General features: G+C 30.7%; 2 protein-coding genes across 5 annotated transcripts; both read right to left on the minus strand.

Moving 5' to 3' along the window:
- Positions 1-401: 401 nt before the first annotated feature.
- On the minus strand, positions 402-10,299 carry LOC108747459 (cytochrome P450 6k1-like). 4 transcript variants are annotated; one of them, XM_018484938.1, is made up of 6 exons: positions 8,434-8,524; positions 6,467-6,993; positions 3,797-4,165; positions 3,422-3,606; positions 1,126-1,414; positions 402-612 (listed from the first exon to the last, which is right to left on the minus strand). In XM_018484938.1, exons 2-6 carry the CDS (start codon positions 6,984-6,986, stop codon positions 437-439), a joined length of 1,539 nt encoding a protein of 512 aa, XP_018340440.1. In that variant the 5' UTR covers positions 6,987-6,993; positions 8,434-8,524; the 3' UTR covers positions 402-436. The 4 variants fall into 4 exon arrangements, with proteins under 4 accessions (XP_018340440.1, XP_018340438.1, XP_018340437.1 ...); XM_018484936.1 differs by lacking the exons at positions 402-612; positions 1,126-1,414; positions 8,434-8,524 and adding exons at positions 2,170-2,431; positions 2,548-2,836; positions 10,216-10,299; XM_018484935.1 differs by lacking the exons at positions 402-612; positions 1,126-1,414 and adding exons at positions 2,170-2,431; positions 2,548-2,836.
- A 1,867-nt stretch (positions 10,300-12,166) lies between these two features.
- On the minus strand, positions 12,167-19,587 carry LOC108747460 (cytochrome P450 6k1-like). The gene is made up of 6 exons (XM_018484940.1): positions 19,540-19,587; positions 14,061-14,597; positions 13,587-13,961; positions 13,244-13,428; positions 12,764-13,055; positions 12,167-12,392 (listed from the first exon to the last, which is right to left on the minus strand). The coding sequence occupies exons 1-6, from the start codon at positions 19,547-19,549 to the stop codon at positions 12,211-12,213; spliced, it is 1,581 nt and encodes a 526-aa protein (XP_018340442.1). The 5' UTR covers positions 19,550-19,587; the 3' UTR covers positions 12,167-12,210.
- Between the last annotated feature and the right edge of the window lie 4,340 nt (positions 19,588-23,927).

The following is a 23,927-nucleotide window of genomic DNA, read 5'->3' on the forward strand; positions in this document are numbered from 1 at the left end:
ATATGTATATATATATATATATATATATATCATCGCATCAGCATGTGACCGGCTGCTCTTGTGGCTGCCTCCTATATATATTTACAATGTCGACGAATAAAGGAAAAACCATCATTCTGCGGGTGATGAAGAAATATTTGACAAAAATCCCTCTTTATATTATTATCTTTTAATAATAAGTAAGCAAAGTATATTTTAAATTTTACGTTGGTAGTTTAGAGTCATAATTCTAAAGTTGAATTGAATTTTTCCTCATTTTACAACAACTAAATTAAGAATTGAAGTTTTTCCGTGCTAAAAAACGTATTTCTCGATTTATCCTTACAGATTAGCCTGTAAATGTAAAATATTAATACAAAATGTGATTATACCATAATATAATGTTAATACAAAAATGTGATTATACCATAATATATCAATAATATTTTGTCAAATTTTAATCAGTATTAGCTTTTCGCATGTTGAGATATATTACGCTATTTAACGGTCCTGTCAAACTCAGTGCTGGATCAATGATCATGGGTATCATAGTTTTTTCGCATGGTGTTACTTCATACTTGTTCAACATTTTAATGAGCGCCAGTTTTATCAGTAACAGTGCAAAGCGATTACCTGTAAAACATACAATGATATACACAACTCATTAAAAAAAAATTAATTTCTAAATGTTAATTGATTTTTATTTTTCTTATTTTTGCAACTTTGTAATTGAAATCATCAATTCCATAATTCTCTGTAATCGCAGAGTCTAGTTAAACTAAAAAAAGTCTTGAATATTATTGCATAATCACTATCAATGATCATGATCTGAGATTTCATTGCATCAATATTAAGTAATTGTAATATAGGTATCGCAATTTATTTCCGCTGATTTCTTTATTTCTGATTCATTTATAACGCAATCTGTGCATGTAACGAACACCTTAAAATATACGCTACTTAATTTATGTTTTCAAATTCAATTTTGTAATTAAAATACAACAACTCGTACGTAACTTAATTGTCGAAATGTAAAATTTTAGGTTTGTGTAGTTATAAAGTGTGCATTTTCCATTTTTACTGATTTTAATTTCGCGTGCGATTTTAATCTTTTCTTGATGTCATAGTTAAAATCAATTGCCTCACCTATGCACGCATGTGGACCGTCTCCAAAAGGGAAGTAAACGCATGATGGCATATTACGTTTGTTCTCCTCATTGAATCGCTCTGGATCGAATTTTTCAGGATTGGGAAAATATTCCGGATCGTAATGTAGAGCAAGCATTGGAATATAAACCGGCGTATCCTTCTCAAGTACGAGATTAAAATTCGGTATTTGGTAAGTCTCCATTGTCTTACGATTCAGAAATCCCAATGGAGGATATTTTCTTAAAGTTTCCGATACCACCATATCCATGTATGGTAGCGACATGATCTAGAATAAAAATATTATTTTTACCTATATTTAGATATAAGATTTATCAAGTTTTAAAATTTACTCAGGAATGAAATCAATAGACGAAAGAAGTATTTGGTTGGGCAAAAGTATGAACAGTATTTATATCAACATTTTTTCACAGAAATTAATTGGTGGAACATATGATATTAACGCACCACGTCGTATGTAATTTTTCCATCAGAATTGTTGAGCGCTTGGTGTATTTCTTTTCTTAGGGTGTTCTGAATGTCAAGGTGTAATGCGAGTTCATACAACGTGAAAACAATAAGCCCTGCGGACGTATCGAAACCGGCTGAGAAGAAAGTGACCGCTTGCGCCGTGAGAACATCCCCATCGAATTCTAAAATTTAATTTCATTTGTAGAGTTTGAAAAGCCTCCGTTGTTTGCTGCAATTAAAATCGATTACCGTTTGTAAGAAAAATAGCTACCGAACTATTTGAGTAGCGCGCCATAAAGACCAGCGATTTAAAAGACGACAGCGATTTTTATATCATAAATAAGAATATTAATAAAAAAAATGTTAAACGCATTAAAAGTAATATGCAATTAACTAAGTATTTGCTATTGATTTATAATACAACAAAGAAATAACAAGTTTCTTCTAAACTATCGTACGCCGATTTTATTATTTTAATAATAATTTAGTGCGTAAAAAACAAATATGATGACAACACATATAAACACAATATGATACAATATATTTACTTTTATTAATTTTTACATTTAGTTATACAAGTTTCTTATCAAAGCGCGTATTTAGTATAAAGGAATATATTTTACATTTATGGTTTAAAATAAAAAATTCTGTAAATTATTTTAAATAGCATTAACTTTTCGAAAATTGAGGTGCAATACACCGTCTAACGGCACTGTCATGGCTCCTTTTGGATCAATTACTACTGGTACCAAAGTTTCTTTGCACAGTGTCACCTCGCATTTGCTCAAGATCTTAAGTAGTGTTAGCTTCGTTTGTAAGAGCCCGAAGCGATTGCCTGCGAAATGCATATTTAACAGCACCGTATAATATTATATTAACAAAGAAAGGAGAGAAAAAAATTTACATTAATATTTTAATAGAGAGGATATTAAAATCTTTCAATTTTTTTACCTATACATGCATGTGGACCTTCTCCGAATGGGAAATAGACACACGATGGTCTGTTACGTTTGTTCTCCTCATTGAATCGTTCCGGATCGAATTTATTGGGATTGGGGAAATATTCTGGATCATAATGTAGGCCAAGCATCGAAATGTAACATGGTGTACCTTTTTCAATTACGAGATTGAACTCAGGCACTTTGTAAGTCTGATTAGCCATGCGATTTATATATCCCAATGGCGGGTACATTCTCAATGTTTCTGACATCACCATATCGAGATATGGCAATGACCATACCTGGTAATAAAAAATTATATGTACAGACAATTTTTCATTTAAATTATAACAAACAGTAATAAGATTGGCAATAAGATCGTTTATGTTACATACATTACTTTAAATATGAAGTGCCACTACGGTCTCAATGTTAAGATATGTTGAATTATTATATATATTCATTTAAATGAATTACTTTTAGAAATTATAATTGCGTGCTAATATACTTTCAACGCAATCAATCTGAAATATTAATTCCCCCAAATTTTCCAAATTTAATCTTAAAAAACTGTAATAAATTTTTTGCGAAAATATTGCGTCGGCCGGGAGTCGAATCCGAACCTCTTGCATTCCGTACGAGCGTCCTGAAGGTTGTTTCGGTTTCGGTGGTCTAAAGGTTTAGGACGCTCGCACGGAATGCAAAAAGTCCGGATTCGACTCTCGACCAAGGCAATATTTTTCGCAATAAGTTTATTACAGTTTTACAAGATTAAATTTGGAAAATTTGGGGGGATTATTAACAGTAGTGGTGCTTCGTATTTAAAGTAATGTATATAACAAACAGAACAAAACTCTTAGGCTTTATTTTTATTATTAGCTGCACACCATATCGTATGTAATTTTTCCATTAGATTTCTCAAGTGCCTCGAAAATTTCTTTTCGCAGAGCGTTCTGTATTTCAGGTTGCATCGCGAGTTCATACAACGCGAACGTCGTGGTCGTTGAAGAGGTTTCAAAACCAGCTGAGAAGAAACTGGCTGCTTGTGCCAAAAGATCATCACCATCGAATGCTACAATTTACTTCATTTAATTAAATTTTTAAAGGTTTCCAATCCATTCCATTATAATTAATTTTCGTTATCAGAATTATTAGTTAGATCAATTAATTTAATTTATCATTAGATATCATTCTGTTTTTATTAGACATAATTTAAAAAAAAGTTCGTATAAAGTATAAATATTAAATTTTAGTTTACTTACTGAAATCTTTAAGATCGTTATCATTATTATTATTTTTTAATTCGAGAAGAATATCGACGAGATCGTTCCTCTTCAAACCAGATTTCATACGTTGAGTTAGTGTCTCCCAAAAAACTTTGCGCATAAAATCAGTGGGCTCTTTGCCAAACATCTTTATTCGCGTCAAACGGACTAGAGTTGGAAGGAAAAATATTGCGAGCATCTCAAATGCGCGATATGTATCATACTGAAATATCATCTTGCCGTATTTGCGGAATTCTGCGTTTGGATCTTTGAACGAATTCACATCAAGTCCGTAAGCGGTGCTTCCGATTATATCCGTAGCAAATTTGGCGGTTAACTCTCTTACTTCTATTGTCTTTCCATTTCCTGCCATTAATATTACTAGTTTGATTTATTTATCTATGAATATATCTTATTCTAATTTTTATATTTTTATCGACATAAATAAATATGAAAGTTTTTGTTGCGTACATTTACATATAATTAAAAAATGAATTTCTTTTTTGCAGATATAAAATTTTGCTTTCTCATTAAATACTTCCTTCGATTTTTCGACAAATGGTTTCAGTGACGATTTAAATAATATACATAAATAAAAGAGAAAGCGTCAACAAGGTTTTGGCTCAGGATTTTGAAAAATTTTTTCAAAACATTTTTTTTGTATGTAGTCTAAGCCCTTTTTATGACTAATAAGTGAATTAATAAAAATATTTTCGCTAATTATATACTGTTATACTATCATATTAGTGTTATTTCATAATCCAAGGTGAAGATGAATACAACTAATACTAAAAAATAAATTTTTTATTACTCTAGATGTATAAGTGCTCCTAATAAATAAGTGATTATTTGATTATGATTAGTTGCCTATGGACTTAAATCTTTCCAAGTAGCACAGCAGCGCTTGTAAGGCGTTATATACATTTTTTTTAGCGCTTTCTTGACGTTTTATAATTAATGTACATATACTTCTTGTTGAGTATATCACATCAAGATTGTGATCATTGTAAAAGTTTTAATATCTTTTATTTTATTAGTTTGCTATTTAATTCGATTTTATATTTTTAAGTTTCTTTGGAAATATTAAGCACTATAATCGACTTTTAAGCTCTTGATGATGATTGCTCAGAATTCGATGGTTAGGGTTTAGTTACCGTAATAGTACACTTAGATCAATAATAATTAATAATGACTTCGTGGCTCGAGTTTTTTCTCACTAATCATCTAATAATTATTATTTTTAACATTCCTAATCATACAACACAAAAAATTATTTTTTGAAATTATTAAGCAAGCTATTTAAACACAGTTTCATTGATCTACTTGTTTTATATTTTTAAATTGATAAAACTTTTACGAATTACACTTTTACGGGTATTATCTTCAAAGATATTACAAGGGTTTGCGGGTTATCGCTGCGTTTTTATCTATTATTCGCGAAATGCTAACATTTTGTGAAACTTGCCGTTTACTTTATCTTTGCCCCAGAGAGAATCAAGGAAGAATGAAGCGGAGAATGTTCTCTTCTCTGATTCCTCTTGATTGATTCCGCCAATTTATTGTGCACTTCCGCAAATGTGCATGTGTATGTACGTACATACATATATGACATACACACAATATTAGTGCGGTACAATACTAGTGTGTGCAGCACCGTATGTTCTATCACGCTTCTACCATATCTCCAACGATGAACTGAAAATAGCGGCTCCCGGCTGAATCCGCTCCACTCTCCCTTGATCCTGTTTCGCTCTAATGGCTCCTGCACAACGCTTGCCGCATGGCGGAGTTGCCGCGTTCTGTGTGCAGAAGTCATAATTCGCGAAACGTTAGCAGAAATAGATAAAATTACGGCGATAATCCGCAAACCTTCTGGTAATGTTTACAGATTGCATAAGTTGTACACAGGATGGGGCATTTCAATCGTCCTAGGCGAACATCTCAGAAACTAAGAGAGATACAAGAAAAAATTTTATATAAAAATTGTAGGTTTTCAGGTCAAGATCAACATGAATTTTTTAAATGGAACCCCTCATTTTTTTATTGCATATTTTTGTAGCAAACCTTGAGAGCTTTACAAGAATATGCAATAAAAAAATATTTCATTAAAAAAATTCATGTTGACCTGGCCTCCCTTATAAAAAATTCGTTATTTCCACCTTCTTTCTCTCCAAGGAAACCTACAACTTTCATATGAAACTTGTTCTTGTATCTCTTTTAGTTTCTGAGATATTCGCCTAGAGCGATTAAAATACTCCACTATATATTTTGCGCACTAATTATACTGTAGAAAAATTATAGAGTTTGTTAAAAATTCAAAACAAGATTGTTAATAAATTAAGTAATATCTTTAAGTAGAACATCAAGTCACGATAATGTCAAAATGAATAAAAAATGATTGGAAAATGACTTTTAATGATCATTTTAGAGTCATTTGAATATCATAATGACTTGTTGTTCTGTAAAGTTGTTAAGTAAAGTTCATTTGATCAAAAACTTGTTTAATTATTAATTTTTATTATTTTATATATATGTACATATATATAATATGTGTATATATATATATATATATATACACACACACAAAATTACGACATTATAGTATTAGAACTTTAAATTCTTTATATTCTATAATATTTTGTTTCTCATGAATTATTTAACACTCACCTTCCAATTCTAGTGCATCGAGGTATTCATCTAAATTCTTTACACATATTAACATCAAATCAAACATTTTCTTCATTTTTCCAGATGTGAAGAATGGTGTAAGTTTTGTTCTTATTACTTTCCAGGCTGGATTCCTTATAAAAAAGAGATTTGCATAACCTATGCGATCGATCGGATCGGCCGTATTGTATCGATCAGAGAAGTAACTGAAATCTTTCACTAAAATATTCTTGACGAGTTCTCGATTGCGAACCAGCAGGAAGGGTTTGTCCAACACATAGAAGCCCACATAGGGTAGATCCTTCATTTCATCGTAGATATCCTTTAGGAAATATGCCGGAGCTTTCTTCTGGAGTAGACACTCCTTAAAATTGCCAAAGAAAGGTATTGGTGTTATTTCTAAAATGCCTCGTTTCTTCCAGTACTTGAATTTGCGTGTCATGTAAAGGTAGGCAGTTATTATGAGAGTCATAAGAATGATCATGCCATCCAGGCCCCAATAAGCCGTTATCAGTGCCATTTTGTAGCTGTAAAAATATGTTGTTTTGTACTTATGAAAGTAGAGATGCGTTATGTTTCAATTTATAACCAGATTGTAGAAACTTACTTTTACTTAAATGACATGCAATTTTGTAATACATACTTTTTGAAAGATATCTTAGTATAGATATAGGTATTGTGTAGGAAAAGTATAAGTAAGGCTGGGAATTATATGCATGTAAAAACAAGAATATATGCATATATTATATGTATAAAATTTGGTAAAAATATGCAAAAATATGCAATATATTTATTAAATGAAAAGCACAGAAAGAAATAATTGTAAAAATATAATAAAATAAACAAATTAATTAACTTTGAGCAAAAAATATATAAAACAGTATTAACACAAAGTGACATAATTTGAATACAAAAAATTAGAAATATTTAATTTCTCAAAGAATTGTAAATACTAATGACTGTATGAGCAAATATGGAATTTTACAAGAAATATGCTCAAAAAGATACATATATGTAAAATATGCAAAATAAAGGTAAGCTTTAATTTAACGCTTTGCTTTTACGTAATTCGTGTAGATATGCAAGCCGTTTTGTATTTATATTAATATAAAATATGCATTTTTATATCATCCCAGCTTTAGTTATAAGTATAGATATATATTTTAAAAATTATCTAAATATAGATACAGATACAGAGAAATACCTGAAAGGTTTAATTATTTTAAATATTTCTTATGAAAAAAAGAAACTGTGTAAACGAATTTTATTTTACATTAAACTATTACTTATGTTTAATTTAGAAAAATGTTTACATAATTGTCATTTATCATGTTTTTTTTAAAGTGTCAATAGTGTTTCAAATTTCATTGTATGAGAAAAACTCTGTACGTTTCTTATGGATTTTGATTCTCGATCAAATCTTCTTATATTTTGAGAAATTGTAGTTCCAGGTGTCCTGATTAAAAGTGTCAATGGGCGTAGTCTTATTTCGCATGTTATTATAAAATTCAAGTAGATATTTTTTTCAAGTCTGTAGGATCATGTGAAATCAAGTTTATATCGCCCAATATCCGAAATAGAAATTAATCAAGTTTGAACAGTTATATCTCGAAAATTGTTAATTTTAGGAGATTGCGTCCATTGATATTTTTAATCAGAAGGTATATAAAAAGTATCTTTATAGGTACTGTACTTATATGTACACCTAGGTGTGTCACAACACTTATATGATAATATATTAATTATGTTTTAAAAATGAAGATTATATCAATATTTGAAAAACTTTTCGATACATTTATAAATACACATCATCAATCACAAATAATCATCTAGTTCAATCAGTAGTTGTAAGATGTGATATAAAATAATCTAATCAATGTATGATTATTAAAAATACTATTACGAGAGTTAAAACGAACCTATATTAGTAAAATTTACTTTTATTAACAAATTGAATTGATTCTCACCGTTAAGTAAAACACGAAATATTTAAAAACTACAACACAAAATTTTCAATGTAAGCATGACAATTTTCACAAGTTACGAAAGTCGAATAAACTTCTGTATCATCCACGCAACTGTATTTATGCATTGTAACTTCCCTTCCTATTCTCCTTTTGGTTCCGCCTTCACTATATAAATGTATATTATTATTGTAATGTAGAAATTATACACGTAACTTCTCTAATCTCCGTTTTTAACATTTGATGTATCTATAGCTCTGCATTTGCTCATCAAAAAAATGTAATTTTTCATAATCATCTGTAGGCATATTTCCGTTCGTCAGCGCATATTCCGTGTCGTCGTTTGCTTGGTCCCAAACAAGTCACGATAAAAGTGACATTATAGTGACGTCAAAGTGACATTAAAATAAGTCGGACTTTTAGTCATTAATCATCTTGACTTTAGTCTTGACGTTAATCATCTTGACATAATTTTAACATAATATTATAATATTACTTATAAAGAACTAATCGTTTTGTTTACGTCGTTCTATTATAAAAAGAACATTCGAGAAGTTTTACGCGCGAGCCTGTCGCAATAGGAAAATTCCATCGTAATAGTAACCGATGCGCGAGTTCCTTAAATCACGAGGATTGGCTATCAGGAAATTCGCTCGATCACGTATAATTGGACTAAGAACTCTCACTCCATCGCGATAGCGTTGTGCGATCTGCGCGGAATAAATCAGTCGTTGACCAGACGTTGATAGATACGCTATTTTGACAGTCCTTCGGGCAGAACTCATTTTTGTAATCAATTACTTTCATTAAACTGTGGAAGTATGTTACGTATATACATTAATTTTGCAACTCTTCACCCACACATCCTTAATTGTCTATCAATAGAGAAAAAGCAGATACGAACTAGGTAGGAACAAATATTGGATCAGTGCAAAAGTTTGTGCTCGATTTATTCAAACTTTAAATAGCTGTTATTTTTGTTAAAAATAAAATAAAATCTAAATCTCACTCTATCTGATAAGAGAATTTAAGAATCTATTTTTTTTTAATTGTGATGATTTTAATGTAAAGTTATAAGCAATTAAAGTCAAAATATTCATTTTATTTAATTTGCAACAACTCAGTAATAAAAAATCGTAGCCACATTAAAAAAAAATGATTTTGTTGACGGAAAGCTTCAAGCTTTTATGATAGAGAATCGAAAATTTTCACAAATTTTTTTAGGCCCGCTACAGATCTACAGCGAAAAAAAATTTTTCATTTTTTTCAGCTCGTAGTTTACTATATGTAAAAATTACAAAACTCACATAAATTAAAAAAAATATAGTAACCATTCGAAAGTAGAGATTTCAAGCCCTTTTTTAAAAATTAAATTTCGTTTATTTTTAACAAAATTGCAGCTGTCTAAACTTCGAATAATAAATCGGACACGAACTTTTGCACGGATCCAATAATTCGATTTGTATAACATTGTGGAACACTGATTTTGTCTTTGCCTTGCGAAGTATTTTTTGACGCTGAAAACAATACTGTCTCCAAAATTTGTCTGTCATGTCACATTTCTGGAGAAAATTGAGATAATATAGCCGAAAATTTTTAGCCACTTTTGGAATGAAATTGTAAAACGATCTTTTATATATATTAAACACAAACCAAGAGTGCGGTCGAGTTGCCGCTACGAAGCATTTTTTGATTGGTAAAATTTTATTTACAATTAGTAAAATTTTTTCTTCCGATTGATTAATCAAATGCTTCAAAGCATTCGTAGTGGCAACTCAAGCATACCGTAGAAGTTACGTAGATTTGAAGTACGCTGTCGCGCTGTCGCGTTCACTTGGTGCGAAACACTACTGTGTCTTTTGATCATGTATACACTGTACTGAAATGTAACCACGAGTTTTCCTTACATGTTACTAAAGCTCGATTATGAACGAAATTAAAAGTAATAAATAATTTATCTCAGAGCTCAATCAGAGCAATATTTGTATCTCTCAACTGATTTTTCATTCGGCTCCGCCTTCCTCTAATTTCTTGCCCCACGCACGCGCAGAAAATGCCATTCGACACTTAGGAGCATATAACGTTCGTAAATATGAGAAACAATTCACTCGTTTTCACGCTATAAACTTCATTCTATCTGTTTTTTCGCTCATTATATAATTAAGACAGAATGAAGCAACGTGTAAACATTCAAAGTAAAATACATCTAATAAATTTTCAGTTAGTTAGTTTTCCACGTCGCCCTACTATTATTGATGCGTTTTTTTTAACTGTCTCCAGTAGGTCCACTGACAAAAATGATGAATAGTAAGACCAAGTAATTAAACACAAACGGAGTGAAATAAAAAATACTTATTCTGATTGTCGAAATCTTTTATTGGCGAGATCAGAAACGTCGATTTGTACGTAGCGAGCCGTATAAGACGAGGCAAAGAATCATCGCTCAAGAAAGAACGTCTCTCATTTTTTATAAGCTTCATTTTTTAAAAGAATGTCTCGCATAAATATGTAGATCTTAACATGGAATGAATCCGAAATCACGAAGCGTGGGTTATGATAATTCTTTTAACATTTTGTAAAAATCGGCACCAGTTTCTTTATATATATATATAACCGTTTTAAACGAAATATCGTTTAACTACAAATCACATAATTCATCATAATTAATTAATGATAAATGAAAAAAAATTAGAAATAAATTATACAGAATGATAAATCTCTGGTATTTTAAAATGATAAGAAATATCATTTTAAAATACTGGAAATAAAAAAACACGCATATTTCTAGATATTTTTATAAAAACATCTTTATATTGTATAATAATTTATGTATACATGTAATTACGTATAAGCACTTTTTTATTTCTTCAACTTGACTTTTTGTAAAAGAAATGATATGAAAATTATCATATACATTTTATATATTTATAAATATTGTTTCCTAAACTTAAAGATATAAAGTGTACTTAAAAAATATAAATACATGAAGATTCAGTATTGTTTAATAATCGGTATTCAAATTTTTATTAAAATAGAAAATAGAACGACTCATAAAAAAATCTTTTTAAAATAGAAAAAATGTACGCCAAGTACATAAAAAAAATATTGAATATTACGTTCCTTTTAATAAAAAACGGATATGAAATAAATTAGCCAAGTATTTCATAACGCAAGACATATAAGATAGATAAGAAAGTAATTAAAATGGTCAACTGGATTATAGTGAAGAAAAAACTTGAGCACGCCAAGTTTTTTCTTCACTATAATCCAGTTGACCATTTTAATTGAGTTCTCGAGATAATAGATAACAAACATTAATTAAAAAATACGGACGACTAAGTAATAATACCTCAGTAATTGGTGTATTTGATCTTGATAATAGTATATTTCACTTCTTACATGACAAACCGGTCGAATATTTTAGTTCCATTCGAGCCATCTTCAGCGATGAAGTAATTATTATATATGATGTTCTTGGTTAATATCAATGTGTGTGATGTATTAAATCGAAGTGTGCAGTAAGAAGAGTCTCTTAATTTTCAATTTTAAGAAAGTGACCGTCAAGAAGCTGTACGGCTAAATGATCGCTACTGCACTTCTTGACTGCATGCTTGAGGGCCTTATAAATTCGTTAAATAAATGAATGATCGATTTGTCATGTAAAAAATAAAATATATTATTGTCAAGATCAAACGCACCAATTACTGCGCTATTACTGCTTCCAGTCGCCTGTATTTTTTAATTAATGTTTGTTTTATTAAATTATTTTACTATCAATTTTTAATTAGCATTATTGTTAATTCTGCGGATGTTGAGATGCATAGTACCACCCAATGGCGTTGTGGAGGAACTAGCTGATTCGATAACCATTGGTATTAGAGTTTTTTTGCATGGTTCCACCTCGTATTTCCTTAAAATTACAATAATTCCCAGTTTTGATTGTAAAAGTCCCATACGAAAACCTACGGAATACATAACAGTATATTATATATACTATGAGACGTTTTACAAATTATTCTAATAAATAAGACAAAAGTTAATGGCATTGCCTCAATAAATAATAGAAAAATTTATATATATATATATATGTAACCTTTGCAAAATTATAATTAATATAAGTAAATTTTAGTTCAAAAATTCAATTGGATAGTGTCTACATCATTCTAATGAGCGTATTTACATATACATATAGAATTTATGATTTATATAACAAGGCAAAGAATGTAAATTTGTGCTTTAGCTTTAATTTTTTATTTAGGTTTCATTCTTCATTTTACACATGTATTGTATAATTCTGTCAAAACTTGATTTCTGTCACAATCGATGTTCTTACCTATACACATACGTGGTCCGGCTCCAAACGGAAGATAGACACATGACGGTCTATTACGTTTGTTCTCCTCGGTGAATCGTTCCGGATCGAATTTATCTGGAGTAGGATAGTATTCCGGATCGTAGTGCACACCAAGTAACGAAATAAAAATTGGTGTACCCTTCTCGAGAACTAAATCGGAATTAGGTACCTTGTAAGTTTCCTTCGTTATACGATCTAAAAACGGCAATGGCGGGTACATTCTCAAAATTTCGGATACTACCATGTCGAGATACGGTAACGACTTTGTAACCTGTTGGCATGCAAATAAGATAAATACTTTAAACTAGCTCGGTATATTTCTCTCTCTCTCTCTCTCTCTCTCTCTCTCTCTCTCTCTATATATATATATATATATATATATATATATACATAAGTTATTTCTGTTTTATGCAGTATGAGATTTTTTGATAGTAAAAAAGTAACGCATGATTTGCATACCATGTCGTATGTAATTTTGCCATCGGTTTCGTCGAGCGCATTAAGAATTTCTTTTCTAAGCCTGTTTTGTACTTCTGGATGTCTTGCGAGTTCGTATAAAGTAAAAGTCACTGTTGTTGAAGAGGTTTCGTAACCAGCTATAAAGAAAATAGCTGCCTGTGCTAGTAGATCGTCGCCATCAAATGCTAAAATTTTAATTCGTATTTTTTCTAAAATTTCCATTTCTTAGTTCTTACTATAATTAATTTTAGCTACTGCAACTATTGCTTAGACAAATTGAATGAGATTTCTGATTTTTTAATGCAAGTCAATTATATACTAGCTTGAAGAATTATTTTCTTACTAAATTCTTTTTCACTGTCCTGATCTCTGTAAATCTTTCCTTTTAATTCAATAAGAGCATCTATGAGATCATTTCTCTTTTTACCAGACTTTATGCGTTGAGTGATTGTGTGCCAAAACACATTACGTAAGAAGACAGTAACTTTCTTATTAAACAATTCTGCATTGATAAAATAAACTAAACTTGGTAAAAAGAATATCGCGAAAAACTCGATAGAGTGTAAAACGCTGATCTTAAAAATTTGTTTGCCATACTTTGGGAACTCGTTATCTGGATTATTTAACGAGTTCACATTAAGTCCATACGCAGTAGTACCAACTATGTCCATAAAGAATTTGGAGGATAAGTCTTTCACGTCCAGTTCAATGTTTTTATCTGCCATCAATATGTTGATTTAATATTTATATTGTTGTTTCAATTACATCATAGTATGACTTTTATGCGTTTTGACAATTGGTAACTTTCAGTACTTACCTTCCAATTTTATCGATTCGAGATACGTATCTAGATTGTCACCGCATTCTAACATCAGCTCGAACATTTTTTTCAATTTGCCAGATGAGAAGGTTGGTGATAACTTTGTTCTTAAGATCTTCCAGGCTGCATCTTTGATAAAGAAGAGACTGGAATAAGCCAAACGATCAGTCGTGCTAGGTGTGGCGAATCGATCAATGAAGTAATCGAAGTCTTTTATTAAAATATTTTTAATAAGTTCTCTATCGCGAACCATTAAGGATGGTTTGTTTAATATGTAGAAACCGATATAAGGCATTCCTTTCCCTTGATCATAAAAATCTTTCAGAAGATAGCCAGGAGATTTCTTTAGTAATAGGCAATCCTTAAAATTGCCCAAAATTGATATCGGTAGTGCATGCAAAACGTTCCGCTTTTTCCAGTAATTGAATTTGTGCGCCATGTAAAAATGGACAGTTATAATAAGAGTCATCAGAACTATCATGACGTCCAGGCCCCAGTAAGCCGTTATAAATGCCATTGTAACGTGAAAATCACCTGAAAAAATATCTCTTTATATTTAATTAAAGAAAAGAAATGATTAATATAATATAGTAATCTGTTTTTCGTTAATGTTTATTATTAAATTGTTATATTATGCTATAATATTATATGTTAGGCAATAATATAAATATTAACTTGTAAGCCACAAATTTTGATTATACTATACAAAACAAATCTAGATATTTTGAAAATATCTACATCGCTTAATATTTGGTTAACTTAATTTATAAATTTTAAGCGTGCGTATTAAAGCACATAAACTTCCAAACTTTTAATTTTTTTGTTAAACTCGAATTTATATATTAATATTTAAACATTCGATGATTTATTGAATAAAAAATAATTAATGAGCCTAATAATTTAATTTTAATTTTAATTTAGTTTATTGCAAAGCTATATAAAAAAGACTATATTAACAGAGTAATATGCAGACATAAAATATTGTGCAATAGACTATAGTTAACATAAGCATAAATACAATAGACAATAGTAGCTTGCAAATGATTAGGCGTCAGCAAAATTGCTATTAAAGCCTATCAGTAACGAAACCAGAATATAATCCAGCGTAAAAAATTTAATAAGATTTGATTTTTAAATTAGCTGATTATGCTATCAGATGTCGCTAACAAGACGCTTTTGTGCAAAACAATACGTCTTTGTTGGCAATCTTTTTAATATGTTTATTAATCTTTTAAATAAACTTTTTTTAAAATAATTTTTTAAATATCTTTTCAGAAAGTGCCCAATTTTCTTTTGTGTTATAGAATATAATAACTTTTTCTTAAGACAGAAATGTAAAAAGTGGAAATTTTGTTAGTATTAATTGAACAATCTTACACTTTCCATATTTTTACCATAAAGAAGGTACTACATGATCGGTATCTTAGTACCAAAATGACTCAGTATTGAAAGATATTAATAGTGTCGGAAAATAAACAACCAATTCTTTCAAATTTTTCTGTAAATTGCTATACATATATACAATATTATATATATATATATATTATACGTTCCAAAAGAAATTGTTAATATACTTTTTTGTGCAGTGCACAATTTGTATATCTGTTTGCGACGCGCGACGGTCCAGATTAAATAAAATACACAACTCACTTAATCAAAGTCAATTCGATTTCTGGCAATTATAAGAATTGGATAAACATTTTTCATATGTGTGAAAATATTTATACATTTCAATCCCTTCTATTTGCGAATATTTTTTACGTTTTAAATTTTAGCCCCTCTATTTCCAATTTGTTTTCAAGCGATAATGTTAGAAATTTTTTAAAAATATTTGTGATGACTTGAAAACACATAATTTCAAAATCTAAAAAGATTTTGAAATTATGTGTTTTCGCTTTCATTAATGTTATAAATAGCAGTTTTATCATTATCACGTAACTAATATATCTGTTGATAACTTCTTTTTGTTCGAGATATAAAAGAAATCTCTCTTCCTTCAATTTACAGTATTATTTTTGCATATTATTACGTACAAATTTGATTACTTATTTTCAACTTTTGTAAATATAATAAAATGAAAATTACATACTTGTGTTAAAAACATCAGAAAAGATGTTTATATAATTATATATATGCACAAGAAAATATGCAATTTTTTTTATTGCACTTCCAGCAAAAATGTTACATTTACAATTATATATTATTATAAATAATTATATAAATATACAATTATATAAAATTATATGTAATTATAAATAATTGACATCTTTTATATACAATTATATATAATTATACATAAAATATGTCTATATATATAAAATATTTTTTCCCCGGGGAAAATAATAACATATTGCATTTATAATTGTGACTTGCAGCTTTTACAGACATGACTAATTAATAAAATCTCATTAATAAGTAATTACGCCATTAACGATTCATTAAAAAAAATAATACAAATTAAAAACAGATTACGTTGCATATAAATCATAACTCGTGACATTAATTGAGAAACGTTGCGTGAAAAACATGCAATCAATACATTTTTCAATAATATTTTATTTTTAAAAAGAGTTAAGATATCGCACATATGTAGCGTAAATGTAATTAAAGCTAATGATTAAACCAGTTAAAAAAATTAAAAATAGAATCATGAAAAAATATTTTTAACGTAAAAATACATCATAAAAATCAACCAATTGTTATAAACAAATTATTAAGTATTAACTGTGAAAGAAAACTGATTACGTTAACTAATTTTATGGAAAAAGTTATAAAAAAGCACATATAACTTTTATTTAATCGTTCTTCATTTATGCACAAAAAAATTAAATATTACATATTATTGAAACTACTTTCTATTATTTGGTTATAAACTTACGGGATTCGGACAGTGATATGTGGTTACAGTTATGGCCAATGGACTCAATCACGAATCAAAGTCTATACCGAGCGCGTCAGACACAGCAATTTAACATGACGAAAGCTAACGAAGAAATGTCCCTCTCTCAATTGCTTGTTCGACCTCATACTCGGATAAAAACTATTTGTTTTCAGTCGTTCGAGAAAGCTTCGAAATTTAAATCTAAGCTCTCTCTTTTTACAATATATGATTCTTCAATTTAATTTCCTACGCGAGATGCAGCGATTGGATCTCATTTTCCTAGTGAGTTACAGCATGTGCAATATTGCGCTTGACTGCAATGTCGGGTTGTTTGACACATGCTCAGATAGATAAATATAATTTAAACGCGACGCTGATTATTACTCGCTTCCGCTGTTTATGTTCGATTTAACCGGCTCGTATCTGTTTCTCTGTTGTCCTTTTTTTTTTATTCGAACAGCTGAGCAGATTTTCGATATTCGCGTGTGCTCTCTCGTAATTTCGAGAATACGATAAAAATTATATCTTTGCGAAATGTATTTTTAGCTGAGATAATAAGGATATAACCGTCACAATTGTATAATATATTTACATGGTTAGAGCAGAAAAATTAGCAAAAAAAGAATTGCAAAAATTTTACGTATTTTTTTTGTAATTTTTCTCACAGAAGCAATTAACGTAAGTATCCCTTTACAGAATTTACAATCAATATTTAGTAGGAGTTTTCCAATTATATCATTACTTATTTCGTGCACGCGGCGATATAAGTTGTGTTCTAGTTGCGTAATAATCTATAAAACATTACATATCTGTACTCAGCCTGAGAATTATTGATCGACTGTGTAAGCTTATATTTTCTAGTGATAACATTACATATTAATCTCATTTGCAATTCGTAGAGATTATAAATGAGGTTAATGCGATGTTGAATGATCATTTTTGGTTTTTTTATTTAATACAATACAGACGGGAGAATCTATATTTAATTTAATTTTATCCGGAATTGTCAATAATATTATTATTTATTTTGGTAAAGTTATAATTGCCTTGTGGAAATATTTCCAATCTTTTTATCTATATGTCTGAAATTATTTCAAGCAATGATTAAGATATTTGATAAGCATTGATTAAGAATTTTGATAAGATTTTATTTTACATCTATTTTAAATATCTACATTCTTTTTAGATGAAGAGTTGACCCTAACATTGCAGATAAATGAGAACATCCGTTCTAAATCAGCATATATTTTTAAATCGAATCAGTGAAAACAATAAATTAACAATACTCTCGCGACATATGCTCTTACTATGTATCAAGCTGTGCATTGTTTTGTATGCTGTTTTCCGCGTGTTTTTCCACTAATAAAGTTTCCATCGTTAAATTTCAATTCACGGCGCACTCCAAAGCATATCTTAAATGTTGACGTGATAGGCTAAATTGCCATTCGTGAGAGCTCGTATTTTCCAGACCTACGTGCAGGTGCGGTGCACACGAATCAGTGTACATAGGGTGTCTCGAAACTGTCACACTTTCCGATTAGAGATATTAGAATTTGGAAATAATTCATCAAAGAGTCCGCATAGAATTTCTTCTTCGACTATCATCTAGTAAATTATATTTTAGATAAAAAGAATTTATTTGTCTTAAATACATATTTCATATTTTAATACTTAAAACAGATGTTAAAAAATTATCAGAATTATAAAGTTCAACTTTGATAGAATTAAACTGTTACTTGTGTAAAATAAATAAGCAAGGGAAAATTGCAATTCTAAGAGTAAAAAAATAAAGATTTAAATTTCTTTTAATCGACAGTCGCTGTGGCTAAATAGTTTCGAACTTACGAAGAAAAACAATTGAAGGCAAACGTGATGGTGGTTTCGAAACACCCTGTGCATGCACATGTAGCCGCAGGAGGACAAACTCGGATACACATATTAGGAATGTAACGTACTAGCAGGCACTTGTAATTTCTGTTACCGGGCGAAGTATACTTATCGTACAACACATAATTTACTGTGCTGTACGTGAAAAAGTTAGACACGCATCCCGTTAATTTTAGGGTACAAGGCGAATTAATGACGTGGGAAGTGATGTCGACTGCTACATAGTAAACGATAATCGATGCATGATGATTGACAGAAAGTGCCAACAGTGCTGTGTTTTGCAAATTTACGAGCTGATTGATAGTAAATCGCGACACGTAAAAGAAGTAGTAGGATTATTAGGATGTAGACAGGAAGAAAATCATGTCCACTTTTAACATTCAGTGTAACTTCAATACTATAGGTATATAATTTTGCACGAAGACTCGTAACTGTAAAGTTTTAATGCAACGTATTATCTTGGGCTTCAGAATTATAAGTTCTGAAGCCTGAGTTAAGATGAAATTCATTTTTTTCTTCTTTTTTTAAGTTAAATTCAAGCGTCTGGTTTCTATTTTTTATATACAAATCTTTAAATGAAAAAATATAATTTTACATATCTGACTTTCATATTATATGTTTCTCCTTCATAAAAAAAAAATTATTAAGTTGCTTTATTAACATTTTATATATTATGTTATAGAATGTACATATAAGTGTATTATTTACCTTTTTTCATTATGAATGTTATTCAGACTACAATTTCATTAACTACTGTTCTTTCTTTTAATTAAATTGAGAATCTTCAAATTAATTATTTTTCTAGATATCAATTGTCAGATGTTCACCAGCACAGTTTCTCGAGATTGCAACAAACACTTATCTATTCATGCAAGTCATAGGAAAGTTTCGCCACTCTGATATATAAAAAAGTCTGTGATTCTCGTCAAATATAATGACACATTATTACGCAATTTGCCTGTACGGCTGTACCTCGTGTTAAATGCAACGCGTTAAATACAAACTCTTATTGTTAAATATCGGGAATCTTCTATTACATGACAAATATATCGTCACGTGACAAACGTGCCTGCATGTTGCAATCTCTAGCGATTACGCCATTTATCATTGAGACAGAATTACGCTGCTGGGACAAAGTTGCAGCGCGTCTGTTATCAGAAATGGCAATCCACCCAATGGTAACAAGGACGATAAATAGTCCGCAGTCGAGAATAGAAATTATTTTTCCGGCCTCTAATCGCAATCATTTAAGTGCCATACAGTGTGTAAAATAATATGAGTTTAAAGAGAGACGCCGAGATTGGACCCCCGATCGCCAGGAAGAGGCGGCAGCTACGATCCGCCACCATGAAGTAACTCGGTAGCCAGTATCCGCGTCGAATCACGTGAGGTCACCTGAAAGGACCCGGCTACTGTTTCCGCGCACGCGATCGCTATGCAGCACGCAGGGCCTAATTTCCCGTGCGTGGAATTCTCTCAGCTTCGACGAAGGCGAAGGTCCCCGCCGATTTCTCGTGGGTGCAGTTCTTCCGCGAACGGGTTCCCGGCGTGTTGCGCGACCAGTAACAAAGTAGCGTGTTAAATATACACTCTCTTCGCTTTCGGGCCTCTATACTCATTTATGAACTTCCAAGAGAAGAAAGAGAGAGACGGTGAAGGAGAAAACGAGAATAGAGGAAGGTGGATGCAATGAGGAATTCTCTCGTGCAAGCTCGCGCACGCGAATCTTCACCTTCACTCTCACCCTCGTTGTAACGAGACTTGTACGTTATATCCGGTAGTACACGCGCGGAGAGGCCGATGATATTCTGATGAGGTGAGAGGCGCGGAAGAAAATAGTTGCATGAAGAGATGAAAGGGTGGGAAGAAATGAGAGGGTGATAATTGAAGTAATTCACTAATTATAACATGTAAAAAAATAAAGCCAACGAAGAGCAAGTTTACGACGTTATAAAGAGTCAATTAATTTAGTAATCTAATAATTTTTATTGATACATAATCAGAGTACCGAATGTTTTGACTACACGGAGTGTCTCCTTCGGCGGTATAAAAAAAATTTCAAAACAATATTCGGAATAATATTTATTATTACATGTTTTGCATATTACAAAGTACATAAATATTTACTTTTGATATGTTAAAATGACTGTTATTTCACGAGAGATAATGACTAAAAGTCAATATTCCTGTTTACGACCGAAGAGCCGGATGAAAAGTGCCGATAAAATCACGTTCTGCCACAGATTGTGCACTGCGATTTTTATACGGTACTATGAAATTCCGATGATTATTGTTACAACGGCAAGACGTCGGTAAGGGATTACAACAAAAAGAATTCTGCAAAGAGAGTGGACATACCAGCGTTTTAAATAAAACCTGTTTACTAGCGCCTCTATGTGCGCACAGAGCGTGAAATACGTATATCTAGTGTATATTTCTGGCAGATAACATATCCACGATCTCCAATTTCGTCGTGAAAAACGCAAGAAAAGAACCGAGGTGGTCCTCTGTAGGAAGATCTATTTTTGCCGAATAAAATTTTGTTTGTAATCGCAAATTAAAAATATATAGATACAGTTTAGATAGAAAAATTTTAAGTTCTGTCAATGGCTTCCTGATTGCAAATACATTCGATAAAAATGGAGCAACGAAAATAAAATGATTGCATATGTGATATAATTCTAACTTTGCGAAAATTTTATCGTAATTGTATTCAGTCAAAACAGAAGAGCTTAAAAAATAAAAACTATTTACACACTCTTTCTAAACAAATGTAAACGTTTAGCAATAATATTATATTTAATCTTCTCAGTTTTTTTTTTTATATATGTGTTGTATAGAGACATTATTTTTTATATTATATATATTCTTGACGGTTCTATAATATTCTTGACATTTTTAATTCTGTTTTTAGGTTTAAATAGTTCCGGTTTTTAATTATTATTTTTATAAAACATATTGTTATGCAACTGAATTCTATAAATCAAACAACGTGTAACATAAAATCATAAAAAGACTATTACCTACCGGAAAGATCTTTGGCTAGGTAGTTCAACGTTTCGTGTGTACACATAGAGGCGCCAGTAAACAGGTTTCATTTAAAATAAGGATAAAACATCTATTCTTGGACTCTTTAATACTGAAGTCCCGATTCAAGTAAAAGTTAGTTGAATCCACTTTGAATAGATGGCAGGAAAGAGTTGATTCGCAACTTACTCCTAAAACTGTTCTTTGATTCGAATTGACTGTTTACTTTAATCAACAGATTGTCTCTTTCTTTGCATTTGTAATCACTATAATTAAGTAATAAAAAATTTAACAACAACAAATTGATGAAAGATTCATTAAATTCTTTTGTTGATGATTCTCACAATAAATCCCTCAACAATTCGTATAATAAACCTCTTTCTTGTAGATTACGGGAAAATAAATAAAATTAATAAAAATAATATATGTCTAAGTCTTAGAAATAATTCACAAGCTAACATTATCTAATAACGCAAAGAATTCATATTTTATTAAGAAGATCAGCATTAAAGATTTTGAAGAAATGACAATTAACAATCTGTCATCGTAGAAACAAGAAGTAGCATATAAGGACAAAAAATTTCTTTAATTGAAAACTTGCAAATATAATAATTTGTGTAATTTATCCTGTATATGTCTGTGAGACGTATAATAAAAAAATAGACTTTCAAGATGCAATATTTGTGAATCTTTGACACGAGAACGAAAGAAATGGATATTCGATCTCACATGTGCGAGATAATAAAGGGTGAAAAAATAAAACGGTGGCCCTAAAGTGAAATGTGAAAGAGTTAAACACGTTAAAATGACGATTCGCAGAATATATCGGAATGAAAATGAGCGTCAGCCGAATCTCAATTCCACCTGTGCTTTTGCATCCGCAGCCGAACGCGAGATCATCTTTATTTCATTTCGTACCTCCGAAATCATTTCGCCGATTGTCCCATCCCTTCTCCTCGACTCCTTCAATCCCCTTCGCGCCTCCATAGAGCCACGGGCGCGGATTATACGATATCGCGTCGGTCCGTCTCTCATGAATTAGGCATCGGACAAGTTAATGAAAGTTTTCCCAGGCAATTTCGTGTAATAATAGAGCAGATCGCCGCGCCTCTTGGATAGAAAACGATGTGCGTGTATGCGTGAGCAGGCGCCTACTAATAAAATGTGTCCGAAGCAACCGAAGTTGCGCGACCTGACTACAGAAAATCTTATTTAAACGAGAAAGTTCATGCATGTATGTATGTACTTCTTCTTTGTAATACTCTTTTATTTATCTCACAATCAAAAATAATTAAAATAACTTATAAATTCGAAAAGCAAAAGAAAGATCTATCGAAATAAAATAATTGAAAATTAAAAAAGAACTTGATCATACAAGTATAATTGAATGCCTTTTTTCCGCATGTCACGTTCCTGATTCGATCAACAAGATTATTGATATTTTTTAAATAAAAATAAACACACATTATTGGAGAGAGAGAGAGAGATATCACGTAATAATGACTCAATCCCTTGACTTTAACTATAACTTTTTGTTATATGTTAAAATGTAAATCAATTTCCATAATTAGTTTCAAAGTAAATAACGTCAACGCACTTAGTAAGCAATAAATTAAATTTGACTCAATTTCAGTCAAATTTAATACATTTTCTTAAGTTAAACTGTTTAATTCCATTGTTTTGAATTAATACTGAGTAGGAGCGGTGGCGACCTATAGAAATAATAAAAAAATAACTGAAATTCAATATAATTTGATATTATGAATTTAATAGAGCGGGGCATTTCTCGTTTTAAAAAATTCACCTGCGAGCGCAGTATTTTTTGAATGTTATTAATTAAATTATTTTTTATTTATTATCACTATCTAAATTCTAGTCTCTCGATAATACGTATTAACGTGCGATGTCAGAGTGATAAGCGGAAGATAAGCACCGATAGGTACTCCGATAACGTCGTGGTGTCGCAGCTAATGTCGTGTCCTGACTGACGCATTTATGCCCGACGTCGGTCGCGACGATGGATCAGTGCGCCGGCATGCGTGATGCATGATGTTTAATGCATGCCGTTT

The sequence above is a fragment of the Trachymyrmex septentrionalis genome, unplaced genomic scaffold, assembly GCF_001594115.1.
Source record: "Trachymyrmex septentrionalis isolate Tsep2-gDNA-1 unplaced genomic scaffold, Tsep1.0 scaffold2, whole genome shotgun sequence".
NCBI classification, from domain to species: Eukaryota; Metazoa; Arthropoda; class Insecta; order Hymenoptera; family Formicidae; genus Trachymyrmex; species Trachymyrmex septentrionalis.